We start from the raw sequence: 27,151 nt of genomic DNA on the forward strand, positions 1-27,151 counted from the left end.
AAAGAATTTCCTCATGGATTTGCGGTCTTGGAGTTGTCATGTTTTGAGTTGTGGGAGTGTTTAATTTGGATATTGTGATCGACAGTGCGGTGATGTATGAACGGCTTTCGCTTATAACTTATTTAATTATTCTTTGCTGACATCACTGCGATTAGCACATTCCTTTGAGATAATCGCATCTTCATTCCTGCGAACTTTATTTCTCAGTTATGATGAAAATGTAAACAGTCCCGCGGTAGGATCACCCAGACCGGGGCTCATTGACCAGGATGCTTTTGGTTGGACACTGATTCATTTTGATTGGGACACTTGTGGATTCTTTAGGGAGAAAAACAGCTTTATTCCAGCATGTCCCGGAGGAAACAGGCTAAGCCACATTATGTTCTCATCGGTAAGTTTTCTATCACTTTTTGAAAATAGCATGCTGATGTTTGATCAAAGCGCGCAAATATAATATAGAAAAAAGCACGGAATGTGTGTAACATTTCTTTCTTATCCACGAATTTTAATACATACAACTACTACAACTATTTCCCCTCTCTCTCTCTCTCTCTCTCTCTCTCTCTCTAGTATTCTGAGCGTTGCCTTCAAAGTGTCATTGTTACAACAACTTAATCTACTGCCTAATACCAAGGGAAGTTATGGCACTTAGAAATAGTTGTAACAATAAATTTAATGTATATATATATATATATATATATATATATATATATATATATATATATATATGTATAGTCATTATCTAAATATCAAAAGTTGTGTTATTGCATGAATTTCACCATATTACAAAAAATAAAAATAAATAGCATTCCATTAAAATTGTGACACCGAGGAAATTTGTCATTTTACGTACATGGTGGGAAAACAAGTAAGTTCTCATTTTGAATTCCTAATTTTTTCTACAAAAAGTGTTACTTTCGTCAGTCATTTAAATCCATTACCAAAGTCTTTAGAAATTTTCAAATAATCTCTTATTTTTCTTGAATTAATGGGAAATAAAAATGTATCAACATTTATAAAATAATATTGTGTCGCAAACTAGCTAGTCCCTACTAAGTGGGGCTAGTTTAATTTAGGCTAGTTTAATCTGCAACTCTGTTGCTAACAACCCTGTTGCCCATTAATAAAATTAATTAATTAATAAAAATCCATTGGTGTAAAGTATATTGGAAAAACAGACCTTATTGTACACTATTAATTAATAATTCATATTGTTAAACTTTACATTATCTGCTTTATTTTTTTTTATTTTTTGGTGGGGGGGGGGGGGTTGTATCAAAACCTTGTCAATCATAGGATATCCTAGATATGCACAAAACTGTTCTTTTTACATAATTTGAGATCAGTTTGAAAATACCATAAAGTAATTGTAAAATGTAAAGAGATTTTGCTTAATACTCAATAGAAGTAATTTTATAATAAGAATTATATTTTCTCACTATGTCATGAATTGTATTACATCTAACTTGATAATAATACTGTGTTGTCTTTTACACTGAAATGCTATCTAATATGATCTTATATAAAAACTGTGTATCTTTTTTCTTCTTCTTGAAATTCAGATCACACAATGGAGAATGACCCCACTCCAAACTGCGATCTCTATATCTGTGAACAATGCTGCGCTGAATTTTCCAGTACAACAGACCTATACCAACATCAGAAAGACTGTTCAAAAGAGCAATTAGTGGTAATAGTACGTGAAAACGAAAGCCTAGATTCTCCACCTTCTGGTCTCAAAATTAATTCACCATTCTTCAACAATGAGGAGAATTCGGATGGATTGACAAGTAATGAACCTACAGAAGAACCTTGTGACTTTTGTGATGATGGAATATCAGTGGAAGCTGACAAATACGTACACACTTTTAAAAACAGCAGTCATGACACTGGCAAAACGTCTTATTTATATCACGGTAACGAAAAACATCAATATGCTGATGGCTTCAGCTTAGAATTCTCAACTGTACTACCTCAAGAGAATACCTTACTTGAGTTATGTAAATTATCAGCCATTAATAGCAATGTCTTCATTGAGAACCTAGAAAACACCAAAGTCGCTGTTGCTCAGTTCTCACATGAAACAAGTTTAAATCTAAAGACAAGTTGCAGAAACGCTAGTGACAGCAAAATGGCCGCCTCTGGTTTGATTGAGCAGCTGTTAACACTGCAGGAACAGCAGGAGCAGCAGTTAAAACTAATTGAAGAAATTCGATGCCAAATAATGCTATTAGCAACCCAAAATTCTGATACACCTGTGGCCACAAATACCTACAATGGTCTGTCTCAAGCCAGTTCACTGATAAAACTTAGCTCACACCTCTCTGAACAACTCACAGCAGCTGCTGGGCTAGTAGAAAACCTAGCTGCTAATGTTAAACCGTATGAACATGTTATTTCACAAAACAACCAAGATGGCTTGAAGGGTGATAAAGGAAACTTCCAAATGAGTGATGAAAACAGAGGCAACCAATCCAAGGTTGGTAGTGATCTGTGTAGTAATCAGTCATTGAATGACAACACAGTCAGTGATACAGCTGATGGCACAGCTCATTTAAAAAATCCTGCACAAGCTCCTACTTCAATTACAGATGTGATTCTAAACAAACTTGAATTGCCCCATAAACCAAACGTCTTTAATATTTCTGAAAACTCATTGCCTAGTATTGGTGCAATTGTGGAGGACCTGAATGCTTTGACTGCCCTAGCCCAGCATAGGAAAGCCAAACCCCTCAATGTGAGTGTATGTGAACACAAGAGACCATCTGAAGACTGTATATTCAAGCACAAATGCAAGTTCTGTGCCAAAGTATTTGGAAGTGATAGTGCTTTGCAAATACACCTGCGTTCTCACACTGGGGAGCGACCCTACAAATGTAACATATGTGGAAGTCGGTTTTCCACCCGTGGGAATCTCAAAGTCCACTTCCAACGTCACAAGGAGAAGTATCCTAACATACTAATGAATCCTTATCCGGTTCCAGAGCATTTAGATAATGTCCCAACCAGCACAGGTATCCCATATGGCATGTCTCTGCCTCCTGAGAAGCCTGCTCTTACCTGGTTGGATAGTAAACCTTTAGTGGGTAGCTCACTTGGCTTTAGGCTGCCATCATCTTTTCCAAGTCTTTTACCCATCATTAAAAAAGAGGAGGAAGGGATATCAATAACTAAACATAGTCCTGTTGTCAGTGAGGTGTCTGAGAGAAGTAATGGACATCAAGAGGGATTTGGTTGTAGCCTTCCTTTAATTTCAAATGAGAAATTACAAGAGGTTACACAACCCTTGAGTGTTGCTAACTTACTAAGCTCCTCATGGGAGGGTTCAAGAGACGACATTGCTATTAATACCTTGGACAATACAACCTTAATAACCAAGCTAAAATCAGAGCCAAGATTTCTTTTTGGAAGTCTTCCAAATCCTCCTGGGGCATCTGAGACTTCAAAGCTGGAGCAGTTAGTGGAGAACATTGACAAGAAGTCTTCTGACCCCAATGAGTGTGGAATCTGCCATCGGGTTCTTAGCTGTCAAAGTGCCCTTAAAATGCATTACCGCACCCATACCGGAGAAAGGCCATTCAAATGCAGAGTGTGTGGACGGGCGTTTACAACCAAGGGCAATCTCAAGACACACTACAGCATCCATCGTTCCATGACACCTCTTAGAATACATCATTCATGCCCAATATGTCAAGAAAAGTTTACAAATGCAATGGTTCTACAGCAGCATATCCACATGCATATGGGTGGTCACATTCCTAATGTCCCATTGCACGATAGCTGTGGAGAACCCATGGATCAGGATGCTGACTCTGTAGATGGTATGACCTTGGGAGAGGATACCTTGTCCAGTGAGAACATGGATGTTATGGAAGGTGAATCCGATTCAAAATACCCAGCCTCTTTATCGGACAGCCTATGCTCTTCCCCTGCTTCTTCTGAGTTCGCCAGAGCAACTGGGTCAGAGAGTCAGATTGCAGTTTCGAATGTGGAAACTTTGTTAAATGTCGATAAATTGACTTTGGGGAATGGATCAATGGATGGAGACTGCTCAACCCTGAGATTATCTTCACTAGATGGTGACAATGAGAGTGTAAGGAAAAGGATTTCCTCCATCACTGAGTTGACACCCTCCTGGAACCCTACTTCCCCCAATGGCTCTGCTTATGAAAAGCAAGGATACACCACAATGGACAGAAATTTGAAATCTGCTGAATCAAACACCTCAAGCCTACAGTCAAATCTTACAGTGTCTAGATTACTTGATGGAACATTGGGAGATACACAAAAAGATAGCTTGACTATGATTTTTCCATTTAATGAGCATGGATCCCAAAAAAGCAATGTTTGTGATATATGCAACAAGACATTTGCCTGTCAAAGTGCTCTGGATATTCATTATCGCAGTCACACCAAAGAGCGCCCATTCATCTGCACTTCATGCAACAGAGGGTTCTCAACCAAAGGTAACCTAAAACAGCACATGCTTACCCACCAGATGCAAGAGTTACCTTCACAATTGATTCAGCCAGCAAATCAGATCCTGATTTTCCCAACAAACCAGTTTCTACCCTCCATGGAACCAGTTAATCCTTCAAAAAGGATTGACCACAATGGGCTCATCAAAAAAGATCCTAAAGATTCACACACAGGTATATTAAGCTCAACAGCGTCCACATTACCTATACTTTCTACACCAAAATTAACAGCAACACCACTTCGGCGAACAGCTAAACAGCACTTCTGTCACATTTGTGGGAAGACCTTCTCTTCTTCGAGTGCGCTGCAAATTCATGAAAGAACCCACACTGGTGAGAAACCCTTTGCCTGCAACATATGTGGACGTGCATTTACCACTAAAGGAAATTTGAAGGTACATCAGTTGAAAGATGTTAAAGATGTTCAGTCACTTTTTTTGTATAGATTCAGTTGTAGCATTCCAGATACCTCATAGCCTCAATGCAATTACCTACTTGCATTTTGCATCTTGTTTTCTATCTAGGTTCATATGGGAACTCACATGTGGAGCAGTTCTCCAGCCAGACGAGGTCGCAGGCTTTCTGTTGATGGTCCATTCCTTAGATCCAATTCCGAGCAATTTCAGGAATCTTCCTCAAAAGATGTTGTGGGTAAAGTGCATAACGGAAATTCCTTGGGCCTCTGGAGCCAATATACCTCTCTCGCAAGTGGTTTGGGTGCAAGGACAAATGAAACACCTGTAATTCAAAATGGTGTGCTACCTCACCTGTCGATTTCTGCTGGGCAACTGGAAAACATAGAAAAATTGCAACTCAACAGAGCTTTACCTTGGCTTGAGAGATTGAGCGAAAATGTTGCAACCTTTCATTTCCGACAGTTGGTAGAAGACAATAAAACAACAGCGACAAATTGATTTTTGTCTTTCAGGGTGCAAACCTGTACATCCAAATGTGATGCAATTTCATATGCATGTTGATTCTTTTAGCATTTTTGTACGTGTACCCTATGTAAGTGACATTAAGACAAATTCTATTGTTTCTTAGTTAGGACAGATATTCACAACTGAAATAGTGTTGATTGTATTTTATAAATTAATTTGATGCATTTTGTTGCTTTGCAGAGGAACATTCTAAGTATTCTTAATATGCAGCTATTATCTTTTATTTTACAATTAAGTATTTTTATTGTTATTAACTGAAGGTATTTATCCAGTACATTTGCTAAACTCGTTATAGGATTTGTAATGAGGTACATTTGTTTTATTTAATGGATAAATGAATCCCTATTTCTTATCAGAAACTACTTATCAGTCAGTGTTTCTCAATATTATATTTTGTGCTTGGATTATGTGTTCTTTCATACGTACAGTATTTAGATTGTAAATGTAAACACTAAACCTTGCTCAAACTATTTATTTATACCCTTTAAAAAATACTCTCTACTTGTATACTGTTACATTGGAGGAACTGTTATGTATGACCTTATTTTATGTTGTGGCATCATGTCTTGTATATTATGGCAACTGCATAAGTTCTCAAAGCCATTTTCCATTTCAACTGTCTTTGCATTTTGGCTTATACAAAGCATGAATCATTTCATTTCAAAGGAGTGTGCTTTTGTAATTTTACTCGAAGTCATACCATGTGAGTGTGTATACCTTCAAGCAAGTCTCCTCTTTCATTGATTCACCTTTAACTAAGAAATTAGTCTTTCCCTACTTCCACACAAGCAGAATTCATGTCCTTTCTCTACTGATAAAAAATCTAGGTCACCTTGTCCTCTGCATTTACATTTCAATAAACTTACCAATAATAACACATTGTGTTAATACGCAATGATCTTTGCCAGTGGAAGATGATCCTTCTACAACCAAAATAATAGAGGCCATTCATCAAGCAGATACGACTCATCAGCTCTACCTCATGTCTGTAAACCACACGGACAGATGGCCAGCAATGTTTTAGCATTTGTTTGCAAATTGCGAATATTGTGGTTATTATTACTGGTTATTATTAAAGTTCTATTCCTCAATAGTGACACATACTGTGTAACCAAAAACTTTGAGATCTGTTGAGTAATATGTCCACTGAATTTCCACAATAATACTACATACCAAATCCCTCGGTGAATAAGATCTGCCCTTTTAACTGTCAAAGTCTATTAGACACTCTTCCCAGCGCACCAGAGACCAGCTGACGGGAACCCAACACCATCCGCCTGCCACCATTAGCATTATAAAATGAGCAATCGGCTAGAATGAAGCTCAAGGGAGTCTAGAGCTCTCCAGATACTTATCTGATTCAAACAGATGGGAGGCACTGGAGGTGTGAGCAGGTGGGTAAAGACCTGACGGGTGACTGGGGTTCAGCTGATGTTTTACACCCCCAGATCTCCCAGGGACATGGATGCTGCCAAAATGGCGGCTTGACTTCTTCCTAAAATGAAAGTGGCAATGTGGAATTATTTCACTTAATGTATGGACCATTGCTTGGCTAAACAGTTCATATTATTGTCACGAATATTCCTAGGATGAAGACAATGGTGAAAATTAAACAAGGTTTATTAAATAAATCCACAGAATGCCAAACCGCGAGACAGCTGTGTATTACACAGACAATGCCAGACAAATGAAAGATCACGCAGCAACAACTTAAATGCAAGACAAATAGGGCCATAATGATGAACACCTGAGTAAATTAAATGAATTACCATGACAACTAAAGAATGGCGGGAAAACTGAACAAAAAGACATGTGACTGAAGAAAACCAAGTTCATGAAAACACAACTAAATGATGAAACTAAACAGAATCGTGACAATTATCAGTAACTAGAAACTCACAAAACCTGTCATCTGCAAGCATGTCCAGGTCATATTTTACCCCAATATCAAAAGAAAGTATAAGACTTTAATTTGAAATTTAGTAAAAAAAAAAAAAAAATCTGTATAACAATAATGAAAATCAAAAGAAAAAATATAATTTAATAAGATTTACATATATATATATATATATATATATATATATATATATATATATATATATATATATATATATATATATATATATTATGTGTTGAAAGAGACAATGTAATGTGATTTTAAAATGACAAAAAAATCTTAATGGCTCTAAAAATAGGTTATGTTTTCCTTATGCAAAATATTAATTCTTATATCTTTTCATTTTGAAAAGAAGTGCAGCATGCAATAAATATAAGTAGTACTACACTCATTTACATTTAATTTATATTTAAACATGTCAAAGGGACTGCATTGTGTTTAAGGCAAAAAATTGAACCACACCATTCTTATGATTGAATCTTGCTGTATTAGAGCTTTTTTTGCTGAATTAGGTTGCAAAATATGTGTAACCCTTTCCCATGTTTTAAAGGAAGGACAGTGACATGAAAAACAGAGAATGACACAAGAGCCGTCGAACTGTCCACAGACCGGACAGCCTTTTTCTAAGAACTCATCACAGAGGAACAAAGCAGTGCTTTTCCAATCATCACATATTTCTGTTCAAAACTGCTGACATCAGCCACTGTTTACAATGCACAGAAAGAATTTCCTGTGTAAGCATTTTGCCTGCGATCATCACACTTTTGTTGGCCTGACAATGGAAATATTCAATAACAGAGCAACGGCCAGATCTCCAGCAGGGCTTAAACATATCCAGCCCAAACCCGGCTATTGATAACACCGTGATGATGGCATTGTGTGAGGCATCCGTACGGCTCAGGTCATATCTGATCATAAACGCTGTGTGGACGCTCTGATGACCACGGGGTCAGTCACAGTGCTGCTGTATAACAGAATAACACGCTCGGGACCGCTGAGTTTGCCATTTTTTGATTGTGACACACAGAGGTGACTGTATCCCAAATATGGTGGTACTATAATAGTCACTTGCATCATCAATGGATCCTATGCAGTGAATGGGTGCATTTGTCCAAACAGCAGATAAAAACATCACATCATCAGCCAAAAACGGATTTTAAACTTTTGGCTAAAATATGAGTCCATAATGCATAATAATGCTTCTGCATGTGAAAAAAAAAAAAATAATAATAATAAATCCACTTTCACAATTGTTAAAACTGTTTTCTTGAAGTGAAAGCAATGATTTATTGACACATTTGTTTGCAGCGTTTCACTTCACAAGATGTTAACTGATGGACTGGAGTGGTGTGGGTTACTTGTGGATTATTGTGATGTTTTTATCAGCGTTTTGGACTCTCACTCTGACGGCACCCATTCACTGGTGAGCAAGTGATGCTAAATTTCTCCAAATATCATGAGGAAACAAACGTATCTTGGATGGCCTGAGTTCATTTAAAATGTTTGAGTGGACTGTCCCTTTAAAGCACTGGCAGGTGGCCATTAATGTGTTCTGGATGGTTGCTAAGGTGTTGTTAGCCGGTTGCTAGGGTGTTGTGATTGTTACTACTGTCTGATGTCGGAGTTAAAAGTGATCGCTCATATCTAGCATGAAATCCTTGCACCAAGATATAGCTGAGTCACAGTACTATGTAGTTGCTAGGGTGTTACGGTTAGTTTTATAGGTTGTTACTTAAAATAATTTACCCCAACTCTCTATATTATGATAAGATCTTATTCACATCTATATCACACATGTTGAACATCCACACAAAATGAACATGTAGTTCAGTGGGGTCCAAAAACAGCTTTGTACAGGTTTCAAATGACCTTCTTTATTGGAGTTAACTCATTAACCTTGAACAATTGGTTAAAGATATTTCAAACATGGTCTAAACATGTTTTCATTCTCCAGCTCCTTCAAGATCTATGATGTGTGTTTATAGCTGTGTCAAAGAGCAGTGAACTGAATAAAATAGTGGTGATCTGATTAATCTCTGCGAATACCACAGATATGGAGAACAGCTCTCCTTGACACTGAATCAAACCCCAGAAATATATGCAGAAATATAGGCAAATGTGCTGTTTTCCATAGGCAGCAGTCATTTGTAAATGCCAGTGCACCTGTGGCCTAATAAAGTGTGATATGAGCGGCGTTGTGATGCAGAGAGAGTGGATGTATTGCAGTGATGAATGGCCTCATGCCTCTTTGTGTCTGTGTTCCTGTAATTAGCTGCCCTCATCCAAGTGTCACTGCTATGAGCTCATTTAGGTGCTCTCATAGCTGGTCAGATTTAGCATAGCTATGCTATTTTGCCTGTCAAAGTAAAACAAATCATGTGTGTTTACATTTAAAATATGTTATTAACACTTAATTTACCCTGCTATGCATTGTATGCATCATAGTGCGTGATGCAGATGTTTTCAGAACATTTGTTCACAAGTAAAAAGTGCAGTAAAATGTTTGTTATTAAATTATATTTGATGCTATAACTATTGGTCTGCAGAATTCAACTTTGGACCAATTACATTTTGCTGTGGGCAGAGCTACTCAAAAATTATGAGGCCATATTTTGAAAAACTGTAAGATGACAAACGTTGCTTGAGAACTATCTGAAATAATAGTTTATGTATTTATTTCAATCACTTTTTATTAGGTTATTTATTATTAATAATCCATTCCAAGACACTACAACCTATTTTTAAAAATAAATATATTCTTCATACCCCACTGGGTTTTTGTTGTTGCTGTTGTTGTTTATGTTCATTTTGATTTGAATACTGGAAAACAAAAGTAAACAAAAATAAAAGTAAACAAATGCTTTACTGGAAAACAAAGCAAAAATATTAATAAATGCTTAGGCTTGTTTACAGTAAAGATGACAACTATAACTATATAGTAATAATTAGTAGTTCTGCTAATTCTGTGAGAATAAGGGAACACTACAACTGTAGCAGAATCCAAATCTTCAGTACTTACCCTGCTTGATCTGTCCGCTGCTTTTGACACGGTTAACCACCAGATCCTCCTGTTAACCCTACTGGCAAATGGCATCTCAGGAACCACACTTCAATGGTTTGAGTCTTACCTATCAGATAGGTCCTTCAAAGTATCTTGGAGAGGTGAGGTGTCCAAGTCTCAACATCTAACTACTGGGGTGCCTCAGGGCTCAGTTCTTGGACCTCTTCTCTTCTCTGTCTACATGGCATCATTAGGTTCTGTCATTCAGAAACATGGCTTTTCATACCACTACTATGCTGATGACACTCAACTCTACCTCTCATACCATCCTGATGATCCGACGGTTGCTATTCGCATCTCAGCTTGTCTAACAGACATTTCTTCCTGGATGAAGGACCATCACCTTCAACTCAACCTTGCCAAGACAGAACTGCTTTTGATTCCAGCAAACCCATCGTTTCATCACAGTTTCACCATCAAGTTAGGCACATCAACCATAACTCCTTCAAAAACAGCTAGAAGCCTTGGAGTTATGATTGATGATCAGCTGACTTTCTCAGACCACATTGCTAAAACTGTCCGATCCTGCAGATTTGCTTTATTTAACATCAAGAAGATCAAGAAGATCAGGCCGTTCTTTCTTTGGGATCATGCTGCACAACTCCTTGTTCAAGCTCTTGTTCTGTCCAGGCTGGACTATTGCAATGCCCTCTTGGCAGGTCTTCCAGCCGATTCTATCAAACCTTTACAATTAATTCAGAACGCGGCAGCAAGATTAATTTTTAATGAGCCAAAAAGAATACACTTCACACCTCTGTTTATCAATTTGCACTGGCTTCCAATAGCTGCTCACATTAAATTCAAGGCATTGATGTTTGCCTACAAAACTACCACTGGCTCTGCACCCATTTACCTAAATTTGTTACCTCAGACTTATGAGCCCTCTAGAAGCTTGCGTTCTGCAAGTGAACGTCGCTTGATTGTGCCATCCCAAAGAAGCACAAAGTCACTTTTACGGACTTTTAAATTAAATGTTCCCTTCTGGTGGAATGACCTCCCCAACTCAATCCGAGCAGCTGAGTCCTTAGCCATCTTCAAGAATCGGCTTAAAACACATCTCTTCCATCTTCATTTGACCCTCTAACTTTAACACTCACTATTCTAATTATATTCTTTAAAAAATCTAACTACCTTTCTAATCTTGTTGTATTCTATTTTTCTTTTCATTTATTATGCAATCATATATGTGTGTGTGTGTGTGTGTAAAGACCTCTAACTGGCTTGCTCTATTCTTTTTTTATTCTATCTGTTTTCTTTTTATTATATTATTTAAAATCCCATGCTACGTGTACTGTGTTAACCTAACTGAGACTTGTTATAGCACTTACATATCATTGCTCTTTTTGTTGTTTTTGATTGCTTCCACTGTCTTCATCTGTAAGTCGCTTTGGATAAAATATATATTTATTTATTTTATTTATTTATTTTTTTTTGCAGTGGAAAATAACCCCCCTGTCATGCTTTCTGCATCATTTCCACATCAAGAAGATCAAAGTGCTGTATGGCAGGCACTTGCGTTAAGAGGTGCCTCCTGAATCATATAAAGGGGCCTGAAGAGCTCCTGTAGTGTGGACAGCTGAAATGGACATGAATCTGTCAGAACTCTTCTCTCTCTCTGCATCTATATCCACACACATCAGCATCATAATCACCTCAGGTCAGTGCCTCTCCAGCGCAGGCCACATTAGAATCACAAAACACCAAACAACCGCGGCACATGAGGTGACATGAAGCCTGGGAGGGGGCAAACTGCGCCGGGGCAGATATGTCAATGAAATGATGATGTTTGAGTGCTTCTTGACAGGCATGACATGGAGGAGGAAAGGATTTAAGCAGAAAAATGTTGAGACACGTGCTCTATTGCCCATTTGATGGGATACATAGATAGATGGATGGATGGATGGATGGATAGATAGATAGATAGACAGACAGAGACACAGAATACATATTCTATGTATTTGCACCACAGTTCCACTTTAATTTTATTTTTTTAAACTTTTTATTTTTGCATAATATTTTCACAACCAAGTGTTTTTGCTTGTTTGTAAGGATCCGTTATTTATTTTTCTTTTTTTACATATTTTCAGTGTTTCACAGCAGCATAGCATATTAAATGGACTGTACGTCTATCATTCACGTCAAATTAAATATGCTGTTTACTGTCTATTGTTACTTTTTTGCCTTAGTCTGGGGTCAAGGACAAAGACAATGCATCTCTATACTTCCTCCAGACATATCTCAGAATTATGACCACATATCTCCTGATAATAAAATTTGACAGGCAATTTTAACACAGCATTCCAACTCGTGAAAAAGCATATTTTGTGTTGCCTTAGTCAACAGCGCCCATTGTTTTAGGACATCAGCGTTCCACAATACAAAAAACTAAATGATTTTTACCAGATATGTTCAAGAAAACCTTAAAAAATGATGCATTTTTTATCAATAAAAACTAATTCTCATATCAGCATGCCCAAGGGAGACAGTCCAGGTTTTTAAGTCTCTATGACAAAAGGTGCTTGTAGTTTTCAGAGTGTACCTGGCATTGACAATAATATATGTGTGGATGATCCTGGCTGCAGGGGCTGATGGGACTCCTGCCTGTCTGAATGAGTATCAAGCCTTGTCATGGCAGCCTCATATCATACGCAGCACACCTGATCTCCTCCACTTCACAGAGACGATATTTGCCTCTATACATGTTAATAAAGCATTTTAAAGTGCCTAGGGCTGCCGATGCCCCGGCATGTGTGCGACGAGTCAGTGCTGGAGAAATCCTTAGGTTTTTACACTGGTTCACACTAAGCTGGTGTGACTGCCTTTCAGTTTCACTTAGCTACAGTATAAATCTTGAATTTCCCCCCAAAAAACGATATTATGATTATGAGGATTTCAAGTCAACATGAAATCAAAATTTCCATATTTTCTATTTGACATATACCTATGCTTTTCCGATAGATGCTTCTAGTCTTATTGTATATTATTCATCAATACATTGAAACTCTTGACAACATGTCAGCAAACACTGTTATTCATTCATTTGCAACAAATGAAAAAAAAAAAACATGGATGAGACAGTTGTGAGTACTTCATTTGCATTTGCCAGAAAGTTTGCTAGCGCTACCATCCACACAGGAAGTCGTCCACATCCGTACTTGTTTTGGTCTATATTTGCATGCAACAGCAACATGTCTGGATTCACCGTATCCAAAATAAATAAATAAATACAATCATGATGCAAACTAACTGGTATTAATTTAGGTTGTGACCCAGCTGTTGGTTTTCCTCTGAGAGAAGGCAGGCCTTGAACATGAAGCAGTAGGTTTTCGACATCCCACACTGCTCTCAGTTAAATCCCAGAAAACCCAAACAACTAATAATGCTGTGGAAGGAAACGTGACGACTCAGTGCACTAGAGCAGGACGCTTCTCACAGTGAACTACTGTACTGAACAGATAATACAGTGTACACTCATTAGTTCCTGTCTTTCGAGGTAAAGAATGTGAATGGGTTGTGAACGCTTGGCAAATGGTCAACTACTCTTGATTTTAATTACGTCATCTGTCTAAATCGAAATGGCTACAGCTCCGTTGAACTATCACAATGAAGAGTAATAACCCAGGCACATAGATAAAAATGGCCTATATGAAGACATTTAGCAAAACGACATTACGCTGCTTCTTGCTCATGACATTTTCAAAGACAATGACAATGTAAGTGTCGTTAAAAGCGCGTTCAATTTTATTCAAAACCGATGCACACGAATGTGCCGATGTTTTATTACATATAGAAATGTGCATGAGTGCTGCTAAAGGTTTAAAGCTCTAATGTGATTAAAAATAGCATGTCGTTAATAATAAACCCAGCCCTAAATTCTACTGATATTGTTAACAAAAGCAAATGTGAGATAAAAACAAGGGGTGTAACGGTTCTTGATCATTTTTTATTTTTTTTTAAACAGTATCTACCCTTCTCCACCCCACTGATCGACTTCCTACATAGCAAATGTCTTCTGGCCCAGATCCAGGCCACACAATCACTTTTCCCTCAGCCCAAGTTGTGCAAAGAATGACGGCCCTTAAGTGGCCCAGAACTGGATTAAAGACAAGGGCCACGCATGGGCCATAACCACCATTAACATGCCCTGAACGGGGCCAAAACAGGTTTTATTATTGGTGCCAATTCTCAGCCTTAAGTAAACCAGAATCTCCAAACCTGAACCTTATACATAATCTTAATATTTCATATTATTGCATTGTGTATTACTACTGTTGTAGTGAAATCCATGCGTGCCAGATGTGGGCCAGATCTGGGCCGACACTGCTTGCTGTCTGAGAATGTACACAAACTATATCAATCAAGTACATTAAACTGAATAGAAAATCATTCTATTGCATTGATTTTTTTAGTTTTATAAAGAACAAATCAACCAATAAAGAGTGAGTGTATAAAGTATAAAATCTATAAGAAAAACATAACAGATAGATGAAGAAGAATAATATAACATTGAATAAAAATTATAATTACGTGCAGTTTAATATGTTTGAGTGATTTGCTTAATTTTGAAGAGAAGATTTGTGTGTGCACTAATCTGACATATTCTCTTTCAAGTTTTGTGCTTCAATGGACAAATTCACTCAGACGTTATTTCAAAATGTCCATCTTGGTAAGTGTCCTAGAAGAAAAAAATGGCAGATTTACTAAACAGTGTAAATTAGCGTTACACTGTACGCATTAATTTTGCATCTGAAAGGGAAACTCCTTCTACAGTAAGTAAAATCAAGTGACTGTTATAGGCTAGTACATCGTATAGATTTTAAAATATTGCTTATTACTTACAAAGCCCTGAATGGTTTAGCACCTCAGTATTTGAATGATCTCCTTTTACATTATACTCCTCTACGTCCGCTACGTTCTCAATTTGATAATACCTAGAATATCAAAATCAACTGCGGGCGGCAGATCCTTTTCATATTTGGCGCCTAAACTCTGGAATAACCTACCTAACATTGTTCGGGAGGCAGACACACTCTTGCAGTTTAAATCTAGATTAAAGACCCATCTCTTTAACCTGGCATACACATAACATACTAATATGCTTTTAATATCCAAATCCGTTAAAGGATTTTTAGGCTGCATTAATTAGGTAAACCAGAACCGGAAACACTTCACATAACACCGTACTTGCTACATCATTAGAAGAATGACATCTACGCTAATATTTGTCTGTTTCTCTTTTATTCTGAGGTCACCGTAGCCACCAGATCCAGTCTGTTTCCAGATCAGAGGGTCACTGCAGTCACCCGGATCCAGTACGTATCCAGACCAGATGGTGGATCAAGCACCTGGAAAGGACCTCTACTGCCCTGAAAGACAGCGGAGACCAGGACAACTAGAGCCCAGATACAGATCCCCTGTAAAGACCTTGTCTCAGAGGACCACCAGGACAAGACCCCAGGAAACAGATGATTCTTCTGCACAATCTGACTTTGCTGCAGCCTGGAATTGAACTACTGGTTTCGTCTGGTCAGAGGAGAACTGACCCCCAACTGAGCCTGGTTTCTCCCAAGGTTTTTTTCTCCATTCTGTCACCGATGGAGTTTCGGTTCCTTGCCGCTGTCGCCTCTGGCTTGCTTAGTTGGGGTCACTTCATCTACAGCGACCATGCTAATGGTGTGCTAATTCTTCAGTTAGTAAATCCTAACACTACTAATTTAACGCCAAAACACATCTTGCTAGGCAGCTTTGCCTAGTCAATTGAAATTACAGCATCAGTGTACTGGATCCATGCATTCTCTTAAAGTGACAGCACTTAATCAAACAGCAAAACAAGGAAATCAGTCACTGCTCTTGTTTGAGTAACTTTAATAAAGATTAATATTTAATTTATACAGACAAATATGCACTGTTATTTTACATTTGATTACTTTATTCAGTTTCTGTACTTAATAACTTTTGTTTGACCTGCCTACAAAACTTGAAAAGCACTTTTTTTGTATCTTTGCTCTATTGTATTAAAAAAATTGTGCTGATGTTTGTAGTTTGATTATTTGTTTTTATTTCCTTAATTTTTATTTGACAGTATAGCTATTTTCCCCTAAACATAGCACATACTGAACTGAACTAAAACTGAGTCTAAAACCATGATACAAACCGAACCAAAACCCATTTCCTGAAGAAAGTGTCCCGCTTTAGCTTGGTTCTATGAAGCTTTGAGCTCTTTGTGTGTTTTACAGGACTCGTACCCCATCACGCTGCATCTGTATCAGGTGCGCTACCGAGCAAGTTTACTACATCAATGTAATCGTCAAAGTTTATTCATTTACAAATCATGCACTATGGTAAAAGTGTATTTTGGCATAACCACATAAAATAAGTCAATAATATGGCTGTGTTATCATAATGTGTGTGAAAGGGAATTACATTTGTTGGTGTTTTACTGCCTCTATAATGTTCATTTCAGCTGGAAACTGCGGTGAACTCTATTTCAATTTGTACTTTTCCAAAAATGTAGGTATACAGGGCCTTTTTTAAAGTCTATGTTCAAGAATAGTGATGCTTTACTTAGATACTTTTTTCAGTGTCAAAAGTAGCTCAGCTATTTCAAAATGTGCATATTTGCTATTCCAGAAAGGAGAATTTGGAAACACGGGCCGGGAACAAGCCAAGAACACAACCTCATGAAGAAAGAGCAAGGGAACAACTAGAAGTGTACGTGTTCAACATGACACCTGCACAGAGAGATTAGCCAATAACATTTAAATATTCGCCTTAAAAGTCTTAAAGGTACAGTTCAAAAAAAAAAAAGCCTGTTAAACTGTATAAGAGTTAAGAGAGAAAGTAAAAGTCTGAGCAGCTCTGGAATGTTATAACACTTTCTTTATGATCATGCTGTAGAGTCACAAAGTCTCTTAGCATACATCTACAGCTGATACACTTCTCATCAGTCTCTGTGGGTAACATATATATGTTCATCTATTTCCCTTTCCCTTTACAGCTTTATCTCAGGGCTATTCATCTCTTTATAGTGTTTTGATGGCCAGATAACGCTATACATCATCCTCTAGTCATTTTTTGAAGCTAAATACTAATCAATAAATCATGTGACCCAAAACGAGCCAGCTGTGATATTTTGTGCGAGCTGCGTAAGTCGGAGCGATGTGCACGCAGCCATTTACTTTCAGGGACATGCATGTCCATGTCAGGAGCGACAGCACATGTAAATGCAACAAAGCATCAGAATTCATTAATGCCGTGAAGGAAATCTTATCACCGTGACACATTGGCAGATAGTCACGTATATCAGCTCAGGAGATCATAATTCAGCTGTTGTCTTACACTCATTTAACCTTGAAGAGACTTTTGAGTGCTTTGAGCTGCCCATGAACTCAGGACACATGCTTGATATTATCACCTTAAACACTAAAACCATTTTTAAAAATACTACAAATAATATATATATAATGTACACACACACATACACACACAATTTTTTTTCTTTTACTTTTATTTCAGGTATTGCCAAAGCAACATTTCTAATGTATAGTTTTCACTCAGAAACTACTTTAAATGTAAAATAATAATAATAATAATAATAATAATAATAATCACAGAGAAACAGCAAGTAACACATTGTTCTTTATTTATTTATTTATTTATTTATTTTTTATTTTTTTTGAAGAATGAGGACTTTCTTGTAAAATATACTCTAAACATCAGTGTACACTGAATGAGTAAAATAACTCAAACTTAAAACTATATTACAACATTATAAAACTAGACTTATTTAAAAATAAATAGTTAAAAAAAAAATAAAAAGTTAGGGCCAAATAAAAAGTAAAAAAAAATACCAAATTTTTAATTAAAATAAATTACATTATAAATATGAAAAAATCCAAATATTACAAAAACTATAATAGTATACCAGTGATACTAAAACAGCACAAACATGGGTGGGTAAATAAATACATGTTTGTACAAACAAACCACTAAATGTCTCAATTCTTGAGGATGAATAATGAAGATGACACATCTGATCAGCATCTCCAGTGAAGCTCTGAACGAGGCGCTCTAAGACCTCGCAGCTGGTCTGCACTGACCCCGGACCACCCCGGACCAACAAAACAAGACTTATATCTGACAACAATAGAATATGTATGTATCAAAACTAATAAACAGATGCCAGGGCTCAGGCTGGCACGTCAGACACAATGGGGTGTATTAAAATAACCGGCTTGATGTCATTGTTCTCTGAGCAGACTGGGCTTCATGTGTTAATGTCTGTGTGAATGAGACGGGCCCGAGATCACAGAGATGGCCTTGTCCCATACAGAGATGAGCCTTTCAGACGCTCATTCAGCCTCTCTCTCTCTCGCTCTCCGCTGAGATCTACACACCTGAATGATAACTGTAACATTGAGACGGTTGTGGCTTCGCTCCGCAGCAGTGAGTCTGAATTTGTCCTGTTGTCTGAAGAAGCATGTGTCAAGTACATCTTTTTTGCTTTTACCATGCCACTCACATCTGATTTAGACGTGGTGTTACAATAACACTTTAAAAATAGGTTTTGATTTCAAAGACATTTACACCAAAAATGATAAGAATAACTGATTGAGGCTATATCTGCGTCCACACCAACTGACGCTAATGTTGTGTTTGTTCTGACCGTTATATGGGTTTGATCAGGTACAGTAATATGTGCTTGTTTTTGAAAGTAACCACAATGCTCAATGCGGCAAGAAAAACTCAGTAACAATTAAAACATATTTTATTTAGATTTGTCAGAAATGCATATAAATGCGTGCAACCTCATACATCTGCTCTCAGCACACTTCATTTCCATACGAATGAGACATATTCTGAATTCCAGGGCACAAACTGATATAAAAGCGTGTGTTTGTGAGACTGGATTGGCGAGACTGCTGGAGCAAGCTCTCTGTTTGTGTTTGGCCATTTTTGGGGAATTCATAGTCTCAACTAACTAATGTGTTTATTTTATAAAGATATTTTTGAGCACATACCAAATGTCTGCCGCTAAGAACATTTTTTTACCTGTCAATGCACAAAATAGATACACATTAGCCCTACCAGAACATGCTTATAGTGCTGATAGAGTGACCTGAAGTGTATTTTTAACTGAAGTGTCAAACTCACTTTTAATGCATGCAGTTTGGTTTATTTTAATAATGTTTATAGTTCATATTCTATTATTTCTTAATGAAATTTTAAGCTTTAGTGATCAAACAAATAACAAATCCATAATGTCATCTAATGTTATAGATTATCACGGCCATGTAATTTAACTGCACAGCACCATCTATTGGACAAACACATAACAAAGCATCATCCTCCATCAAACACACACACACACACACACACACAGCTGCTCAGAGGTGCTGGTGGTGCAGTGGTGGGAGGAAGTGACACACATTAGGCTCTTTATTTAAACATGCCTGCTGTCATGAACCAGCGTCTCTGGAGCAAATCACTCAAAGACTTCAGCTTCAGGACAGAAGATGCAGACGCTGTCAGTGTTTCACTACACAGTGTAGATGAACTGCAGTAAAACCAGTGTCAACGGGCAGAATATGCAATGCGAGGAAAAAAGACACTCCCTCTTTCAAGTTTCACTTCCTCAAGAACAAAGTTCAGTTAGGTCGACGTGAAAAACCGAAACAGAAAAGCATGAACTTGAACGCTTCTAGACATCCAGCAAAGCTAAAGTTTTCCTAACATCATCTTCAGTTTGAGCTGATTACAGGATCTCTGTTTGCACAGGTGGGTCAATATCTCCTTATTTCCGGTGTGTTGTGCTGTAATTAGCACCAGACCTGAACGAGATTCGTTATATCATCTGTTACCTGCACAACATCCAATTCTTCGTGCCATGTTTGTGAGGCATTTCTCTCAGAGGTTTAATTATAGTTATACAGTACTTCCTGCATGGGGAAGTGTGTGTTTCACCTCACTGAATGTGACATGACTGATGTTGGGATCTGCTTACATGTGTAACTGTATTTTCATCAGAAAGCACTGAAGCTTCCAGCATGTGTTATTGTCCTCTGCTCAGTGTTGTCTGCCAGTGCTGAAGGAGAAGTTACACGTTTAAGGAAATGCTCGGTTCCATAATCAGATCTGTCTTCTTCTTTTTTTCCTTTTTTTTTCTTCATATCTTGACAAGATGACATTGGGGTAAGTTGAGCCACCCCATCTATCTACAGTTATATGCTTAGTTTAGTTAGAGTATAATTGTATAATCATTACATGTACGGGCCATGTGACTGTGATTTTGGGAGCAATAATATATATTAAATATATTAATGTCAATTTACTAGATGACAAGTAAAATATGATTGTCAATAATGTTTAGTATAACTAAATGCAAGAAATTCCATTAAATAGTCTTAAAGGGATACTCCACCCCAAGATGACAAATTAAATCATTAGGTCATTAATCACTTACCCCCATGTTGCTCCAAACCTGTAAAAGCTTTGTTCGTCTTTAAGATATTTTGGATGAAAAGCAGGAGGCTTGTGACAGTCCCATAGACTGCCAGGTGAATGACACTAGGTGCGTTTACACACTTTCAGAATGAATTCATTCTGACGAATCTGACCGTAGTGTTTACATGAACGCTAAATAAAGAGATCGGGCCGATACAGTATGTGCATTTACATGTCACAAGCTTCTGATCAGATTTACTCTTCTGACATGCGCACACTGCTAAATATACAGAGTTTCCCGATGCGGTTTTAAAAAGCACTCGTGATATTTATCTACTTCGGGTCCTAATTAGGCGACAACCAGCACATGTTGTGTAGTGCTGCTTACTTAGAAAAAAAAAGTAGTAAAAGTGCCCCTTACCTTACGTCGTCTGTTTTTGAGAGTCTTTGGTGAGACATTGTCCTGCTCCACTTCACAGACGCCGAGTAAAGAGGAGTTTTATAATGACAGGACACTTATTTATGACACTTTATTCACCAGGAAGAACACCTCGTTCCACGCGTCATTACGTTATTTCTACGTCGCTGCACATGCGCAGTACTTTCCAGTTTTGGTTTTCAATCTGGTCATGTTCTATTATGATTAGTTTTAGTAGGGTTCATGTAAACACAGAAGAGCAAGCACCGTCAGAATAGTCCATCTGCCATCAGTGGTTCACATGTAACGATATAAAGCAACGAGAATACTTCCTGTACACGGATAAAACAAAAATAATGACTTTATTCAACAATATGTCTCCTCTGTGTCTCTTCACATCATTCTGGAGAACATGAGCTGAATGCAAGCAGTTCACGCTCTTCTGTGTCAGCCGCGCTGCATGGATATGCTGTTTTTGTCTAAATCAAAGCGTAAATATATGTAGAAAACATATCCATGTGGCGCGACTGACACAGAAAAGCGTGTTCAGCTCATATGCTCCAAAATGGCTGTTGGACAAAGTTGTTATTTTTGTTTTCTTCTCGTACAAAAAGTATTATAGTCGCTTCATAACGTTACAGTTGATCCCCTGATGGCAGATGGACTGTTCTGATGATATCTCATACATTTCTGGACCTTGACCGTGTTATTTACTTGGCAGTCAATGGGAGAGTCACAAGCCTCCCGGTTTTCATCCAAAATATCTTAAATTGTGTTCCGCAGACGGACAATGATTTTACGGGTTTGGAACAACATGGGGGTAAGTGATTAATGACAACGTTTTCATTTTGGGGTGGAGTATCCCTTTAATCAAGTATATTCAGAGTCATATTTTGTTGAATCCATAGTTCAGTGCAATTTTATTTTTCGTCTTAACTGCCTTACAACTGCCTTATCTTCCATAGTTATGTACCAAAATGTTGTCTGAGATGCTGATTCTAGGTGAAGTGTGGCTAAATGAATTTACAGAAAGCTAAATTAGAGCGTTTTGTCATGGAGGAAGACCTAGAACCACATGACACCGAGGCAGTGGACGCTACAGAAGTTTCTCCAGCTCCTGAAGGTTCCTCAGCTCAGCAGGAGATGTCTTCCAGTAATGGTGAGTTTAAGTCAGATGCAACAGACATTATGAGAGCAGAATGTAATGGTTGTGTTGTGTGTTTGTGTAGAACTGTGTGTTCACCTCAGTCTCTCCTCGCAGCTGAAGAGGCAGATGTGGGTTTTAGCGCCTCCTGTCTGACCACAGCTGAACTGCAGCAGCACTGGAGAGCCGTTAAGCAGGAGTTCAGAAGCGTTAAACTGCTGTTTGACATCCCTACTACGCGAATCATCGATCAGAAAATCTCCAAATATGTGGTAAGTCACATCTTCAAATCAACTTCTATTTTCTATTTCGTTCTTGTTCCAACAGATTCATTATTATCTTTAATCAAAATGTAATAATGTGCTCTGACTTTTGTATGACGTCACAAAGGCCACACGTTATTTAACTTCCCCCCTTTTCCCACTTTTCATTTGAACACTGCAGTTCACTTGTTTTGGATAAAGGATCACTCAGCTAAAGTTAGGATATGGTTTTGTTTGATGATTATTTTGGAGAACTAATTACTAACATTCTATGAACATTTTTTTTTCTTTGCAAACAAGTAAATTAACATATTATGCGAACCTAAAGGGGAGGTTGAATTTCCATTACTGAAAATGTTACTAACTTAGGGTAGCGTTGTAGACTAGATGCATAAACTACTTAGACTAGTCTTATAAGTCGTCCCTTTTTTTTTCTTTAAGACTGCTCATAACTTTTTGGAAATTCAGTTATATAAAATGGTATATTGGTCTAATTTGAAAATTAAAAGTAAGACTGGTTACCTCTTGGTTAATGGCTAGTTCTTAAGATACAGTCTTAACATTGTGACATTGTCCCAGTTGCCTAACCGTAGCCTTTATGTAAAGACTGTCTTAAAAAGTAGTGTGACCTACTAGCAGTTAGCCAATGGGCAATCAGTCTTTATTTTTCTGATTCAGACCAGGCCTCTTGCAGAGGTATCCAAACTCAGTCCCGAAAGGCCACTGCAGAGTTTAGCTCCAGCTTCCCTTAACATACCTGCCTGGAAGTTTCTAGTATGCCTAGCGAGAGATACTAGCATGTTGATTAGCATGTTCAAGTGTTTCATTGGGGCTTAAAATAGACCAGTCAACATTTTTATGTAACTAACTTAAAAAGTTGTGATCAGCCATCAAATGTATAGAAAATACATTTGATGACTAACTTGTAAGACTATTACAAGTGTTTTATACAAGCAACCACATTTCATTTGAGTCTGAGTCCAGACCAAGACCTGAGAAAGTTGAGTCTGAGTCAATACTGAAACCAGAAAAGGGTCTAAACGAATGTACATATGCTCTTTTTAAAGCCTGGTTTTGCTCTAATGTCAAATGAACGTGTGCTCTTGTCCAGAGCTGCACAGACAACAAAACATATCTATAGTCCAGGGGCCTGTACCATGAAGGTAGCTGAACAAATTCAGAGTTACAGGATTAGTTTTGAGTTGACAAAACCAAACCTCTCCAATCCGGCTTTGTTGGTACCATGATGCTGTTCATCAACTTTATTTGTCAACTCAGGCTTTGATCCTGAGTTTGTGGAGCGCGTGCACATGAATGTGTGACATCACTGGTGAACAGCCAATCACGAGCCACGCAACACAAAGCAAGTTTGATTTACTTCTCACGAGAGACCCAGCGAAATCCAAAACTAAAGGTTAAGAGACCGAAGAATATGACAAATTTAAATGTCATATGAAACATGAAACATGAAAGAGGACAAATAAAATAAATGATCTTGCTCTATCAGTCCAGAGACACATGAAGTTTGTTAACTTAGCTTATACATTTGAAAATATATAGTGATAGAGACTCAAACATGTCAGATTTTTATTATAACAAGGTCAGATTTATATTTTTTAAATAGTGCAATCTATTGATACTACAGCTTATTTATATGTCATGATCTGTATACATTAATATTTATTTAAAATAAACTATTTCTAATTACTGTTAAACTAAAATTGCTTTTGTGTAAAGGATAAATAATAATAATAATCATATGAATCACAGTAATTATAGAAATCATAAAATCTGTAATTATCATTAAAGCCAGACTTCTTCTATTTTTTTAGCATTAGTGACCTTTAATTTTCAGCAAGATAAACTGGAGTGCTTTGTGTCAGACATGTCACTTCTCTCACATCTGATTGGTCCAGCTTCAGTTTGAGATCTCTAACCCAGAACATAACCTGACCCGGAGCAGGTTAGCCATGGAGTGTAAGTTACTATGGCAATTAATGCAGCTAAAAGCCAAGCCACTTACGTGGTACCTAAAACCCAGGATTGGTGCAAACTAACCTGAAACTTACCTGGCTAGCCAGCTAATCTAGCTTCATGGTACAGCCCCCAGGTTTGACAAACAGGATTTAGACTAAGCCAGGATTAGGCCATAGTTAAATTAGGACATTTAAGTCATTTTTATAAACATGCATTAGAAAAAACATAACTGGTGTCAGTTTTGAGACAAAATAAAGGCACTGATATATTTTAAGATCAGTCAGTGCAAATTTCTTTCAGTTGAAACAGCTCAGGCTTGCATTTAAGTCTCGGACTAGGTTTAAGCCTTATCTGTGAAACTGGGGATAGTGTTTTAGCACTAAAGACTCTGTCTTAACTTGCTTCGTGTCAAAGGCAGAACGACAAGAGCAAAACCATGAAAAACCTGGTCAGACTCAAGTCTGATTTTGATCAAAACTTTGCTTTAGAACGGGTACCCAATCCTGCTCCTGGAGATCTACACACCTGCAGAGCAAAACCCTGATCCAACTAGCCTTTCTATGATTGCTCCTGAATATCATAATTAGCTGGTTCAGGTGTGTTTGATAAGGGCTGGATCTGAACTTTGCATGAAGGCAGATCTCCAGGACAGACCTGGACACCCCTGCTTCAGGATGTCCATATTGGCAAAGTTCTGGAAATCAAAATCTTTTAGCTGTACATGCCTTTACCTCAGACATAACGCAACTCCACCACATGTTCACAGCTTATTCCTGTCCTTCAGGTGTACCAGGTTGTGGTGATCCGCTCAGGTAGTTACGACTGTGAGCGAGTAGCTATCGAGCGACGCTACTCAGACTTCCTCCACCTTCATCAGGAGCTCCTGCTGGACTTCAGCGAGGAGATGGAGGACATTGTGATGCCCAGGAAGAAAATGACACGCAACTTCTCAGAGGAGAACATCGCTGAGCGGCGCGTGGCCCTCAGAGACTATCTTACTCAGCTCTACTCCCTCCGTTGTGTCCGAAAATCACAGGCGTTTGTAGCATTCTTCACTCATAAGGAATTAAAAACTTCATATGACCTCCTGCGTGGGGGGCGCTTTTCCAGGGCCCTTGAGGGCCTTCAGAAAGTGTTGGTACTTCAGGAAAAACTCTCTTCTCACAACCCTACTTTGGTGGTGCCAACGCTGTGTGCCATACTGGTGTGCCAAAGGGATCTAGAAGACTTTGACGCAGCTTTTCAAACTGGCAGAAGAGCTCTGCCCACGGTGAGGCGATACGAGCTCCGGCAGTATCAAGGGCCCCTGCTGGAGGCTCTTGTTGATTTGGGCTACAGTCTTGGGCTGCCTGTGGCCCAGTTACAGGACGAGCTGACCAGAATACAAGACTCTCCAAATGAGCTGGTGTCAGACATGTCCCTTAAAGAACTGGTGGTGCAAGAGTTTGTATAATCCGAAACACCTGCAATGTCGTTGTGTTTACTATTTGATTAATTCCCTAATCCGAAATATTTCAGAGAGTTAACAGAATAATGATTCTTACCTGAAATATTTTTTTCCTAAGAAGAGTCCAGAATTTCTTAATGACAAATGGCGCTTTTCCATTACATGGTACGGCACGGCTCAGCTTAGTTTGAGTTTTCACTGAAGTTTAGTATCGATTTAGATTGGGTAGGATTATTCACATGACGCTGTAGTTGCACCGCCTCGACTGGCATGACTCCTAAAAAAGCCTTTCATTCCACGTCGCCCCATTAAGCTCTCACTGGATCTGCACCTTGGCCGTCAATGAGAGGAATGTCTGTACTTCCTCAACAGACCATGAGACAGCCATGTTGCATTTGTTTCTTTGCTGGCTGTGCTGATTTAAATTTAGCGGGTCTGTTGTGTCTCCTGTCACAAGTTTAGTGATGCAGATAGTGATGATTCTCTCCAGCCAATCAATGAACAGCAGAGTTTACGCGTCACATTTTGGTAATGGTGCACTTCACTTGGAACTTCAACCGAAGTGGTACTGAAAGAGTACCAGGTACCAGGTACTGTACCCAGTGGAAAACCCCCCAAAGGTGAACCGTACCGTGCCGTACCCTGCAGTGGAAAAGCGCCATTAGTGTGGACCATCATGACTTGGACCAATAAGAAACCATCCAATCACTCAGAAAAAACACATAACATCATGTCTCATCCACACATCAGTTCCTGAACACTGTAGACATGAGGAAAGCCTGCTTTGACTTGGGAGACTGTGATTGTTCAACTGTATTTATGTTTTCATGAGCCATGTTCTTTTATCTCATATTTCCGTTCGGATTTAATTGCACATATTTTACGTTCATCCTGGATAATTGTGCAACTGTGAAATTAAAAGTTTTTGTTTACTGAAATATCTGTTTTGTTAACTGAAATTTGGGTTAGTCTTTTTTTGAGTGTAATAACTTTTTTATCAATTAAATAACACAAGGATACACATAACACTGTTCTTTTAATTCTTTCAAATTGCTCTGTAGTCCATCTGTATTTAATGCAAC

The 27,151-nt window shown here is 38.1% G+C and overlaps 2 protein-coding genes across 3 annotated transcripts; both read left to right on the forward strand.

Moving 5' to 3' along the window:
- The first annotated feature begins 35 nt into the window (after nucleotides 1–35).
- LOC128014343 (sal-like protein 1) lies at nucleotides 36–6,279 on the forward strand. Its single transcript, XM_052597843.1, has 3 exons — nucleotides 36–391; nucleotides 1,563–4,873; nucleotides 5,003–6,279. The coding sequence occupies exons 1-3, from the start codon at nucleotides 349–351 to the stop codon at nucleotides 5,390–5,392; spliced, it is 3,744 nt and encodes a 1,247-aa protein (XP_052453803.1). The 5' UTR covers nucleotides 36–348; the 3' UTR covers nucleotides 5,393–6,279.
- A 14,271-nt stretch (nucleotides 6,280–20,550) lies between these two features.
- Nucleotides 20,551–27,007, forward strand: LOC128014377 (sorting nexin-20). Of its 2 annotated transcripts, none has more exons than XM_052597959.1 (4): nucleotides 20,551–20,568; nucleotides 22,268–22,397; nucleotides 22,500–22,654; nucleotides 25,407–27,007. In XM_052597959.1, exons 2-4 carry the CDS (start codon nucleotides 22,292–22,294, stop codon nucleotides 26,073–26,075), a joined length of 930 nt encoding a protein of 309 aa, XP_052453919.1. In that variant the 5' UTR covers nucleotides 20,551–20,568; nucleotides 22,268–22,291; the 3' UTR covers nucleotides 26,076–27,007. The 2 variants fall into 2 exon arrangements, with proteins under 2 accessions (XP_052453919.1, XP_052453918.1); XM_052597958.1 differs by lacking the exon at nucleotides 20,551–20,568 and adding an exon at nucleotides 22,014–22,058.
- The last annotated feature ends 144 nt before the right edge of the window (nucleotides 27,008–27,151 follow it).

The sequence above is a fragment of the Carassius gibelio genome, chromosome B25, assembly GCF_023724105.1.
Source record: "Carassius gibelio isolate Cgi1373 ecotype wild population from Czech Republic chromosome B25, carGib1.2-hapl.c, whole genome shotgun sequence".
Lineage (NCBI taxonomy): Eukaryota > Metazoa > Chordata > Actinopteri > Cypriniformes > Cyprinidae > Carassius > Carassius gibelio.

Bases quoted from the DNA above. Each gene is read 5' to 3' on its own strand.
- LOC128014343 (XM_052597843.1), top strand. From the start codon at position 349: ATGTCCCGGAGGAAACAGGCTAAGCCACATTATGTTCTCATCG. The intron at 392-1,562 runs GTAAGTTTTCTA...CTTGAAATTCAG, and splicing joins GCCACATTATGTTCTCATCG to ATCACACAATGGAGAATGAC. The intron at 4,874-5,002 runs GTACATCAGTTG...TTTTCTATCTAG, and splicing joins CCACTAAAGGAAATTTGAAG to GTTCATATGGGAACTCACAT.
- LOC128014377 (XM_052597958.1), top strand. From the start codon at position 22,029: ATGATTTTACGGGTTTGGAACAACATGGGG. The intron at 22,059-22,267 runs GTAAGTGATTAA...ATGAATTTACAG, and splicing joins GGGTTTGGAACAACATGGGG to AAAGCTAAATTAGAGCGTTT. The intron at 22,655-25,406 runs GTAAGTCACATC...CCTGTCCTTCAG, and splicing joins AGAAAATCTCCAAATATGTG to GTGTACCAGGTTGTGGTGAT.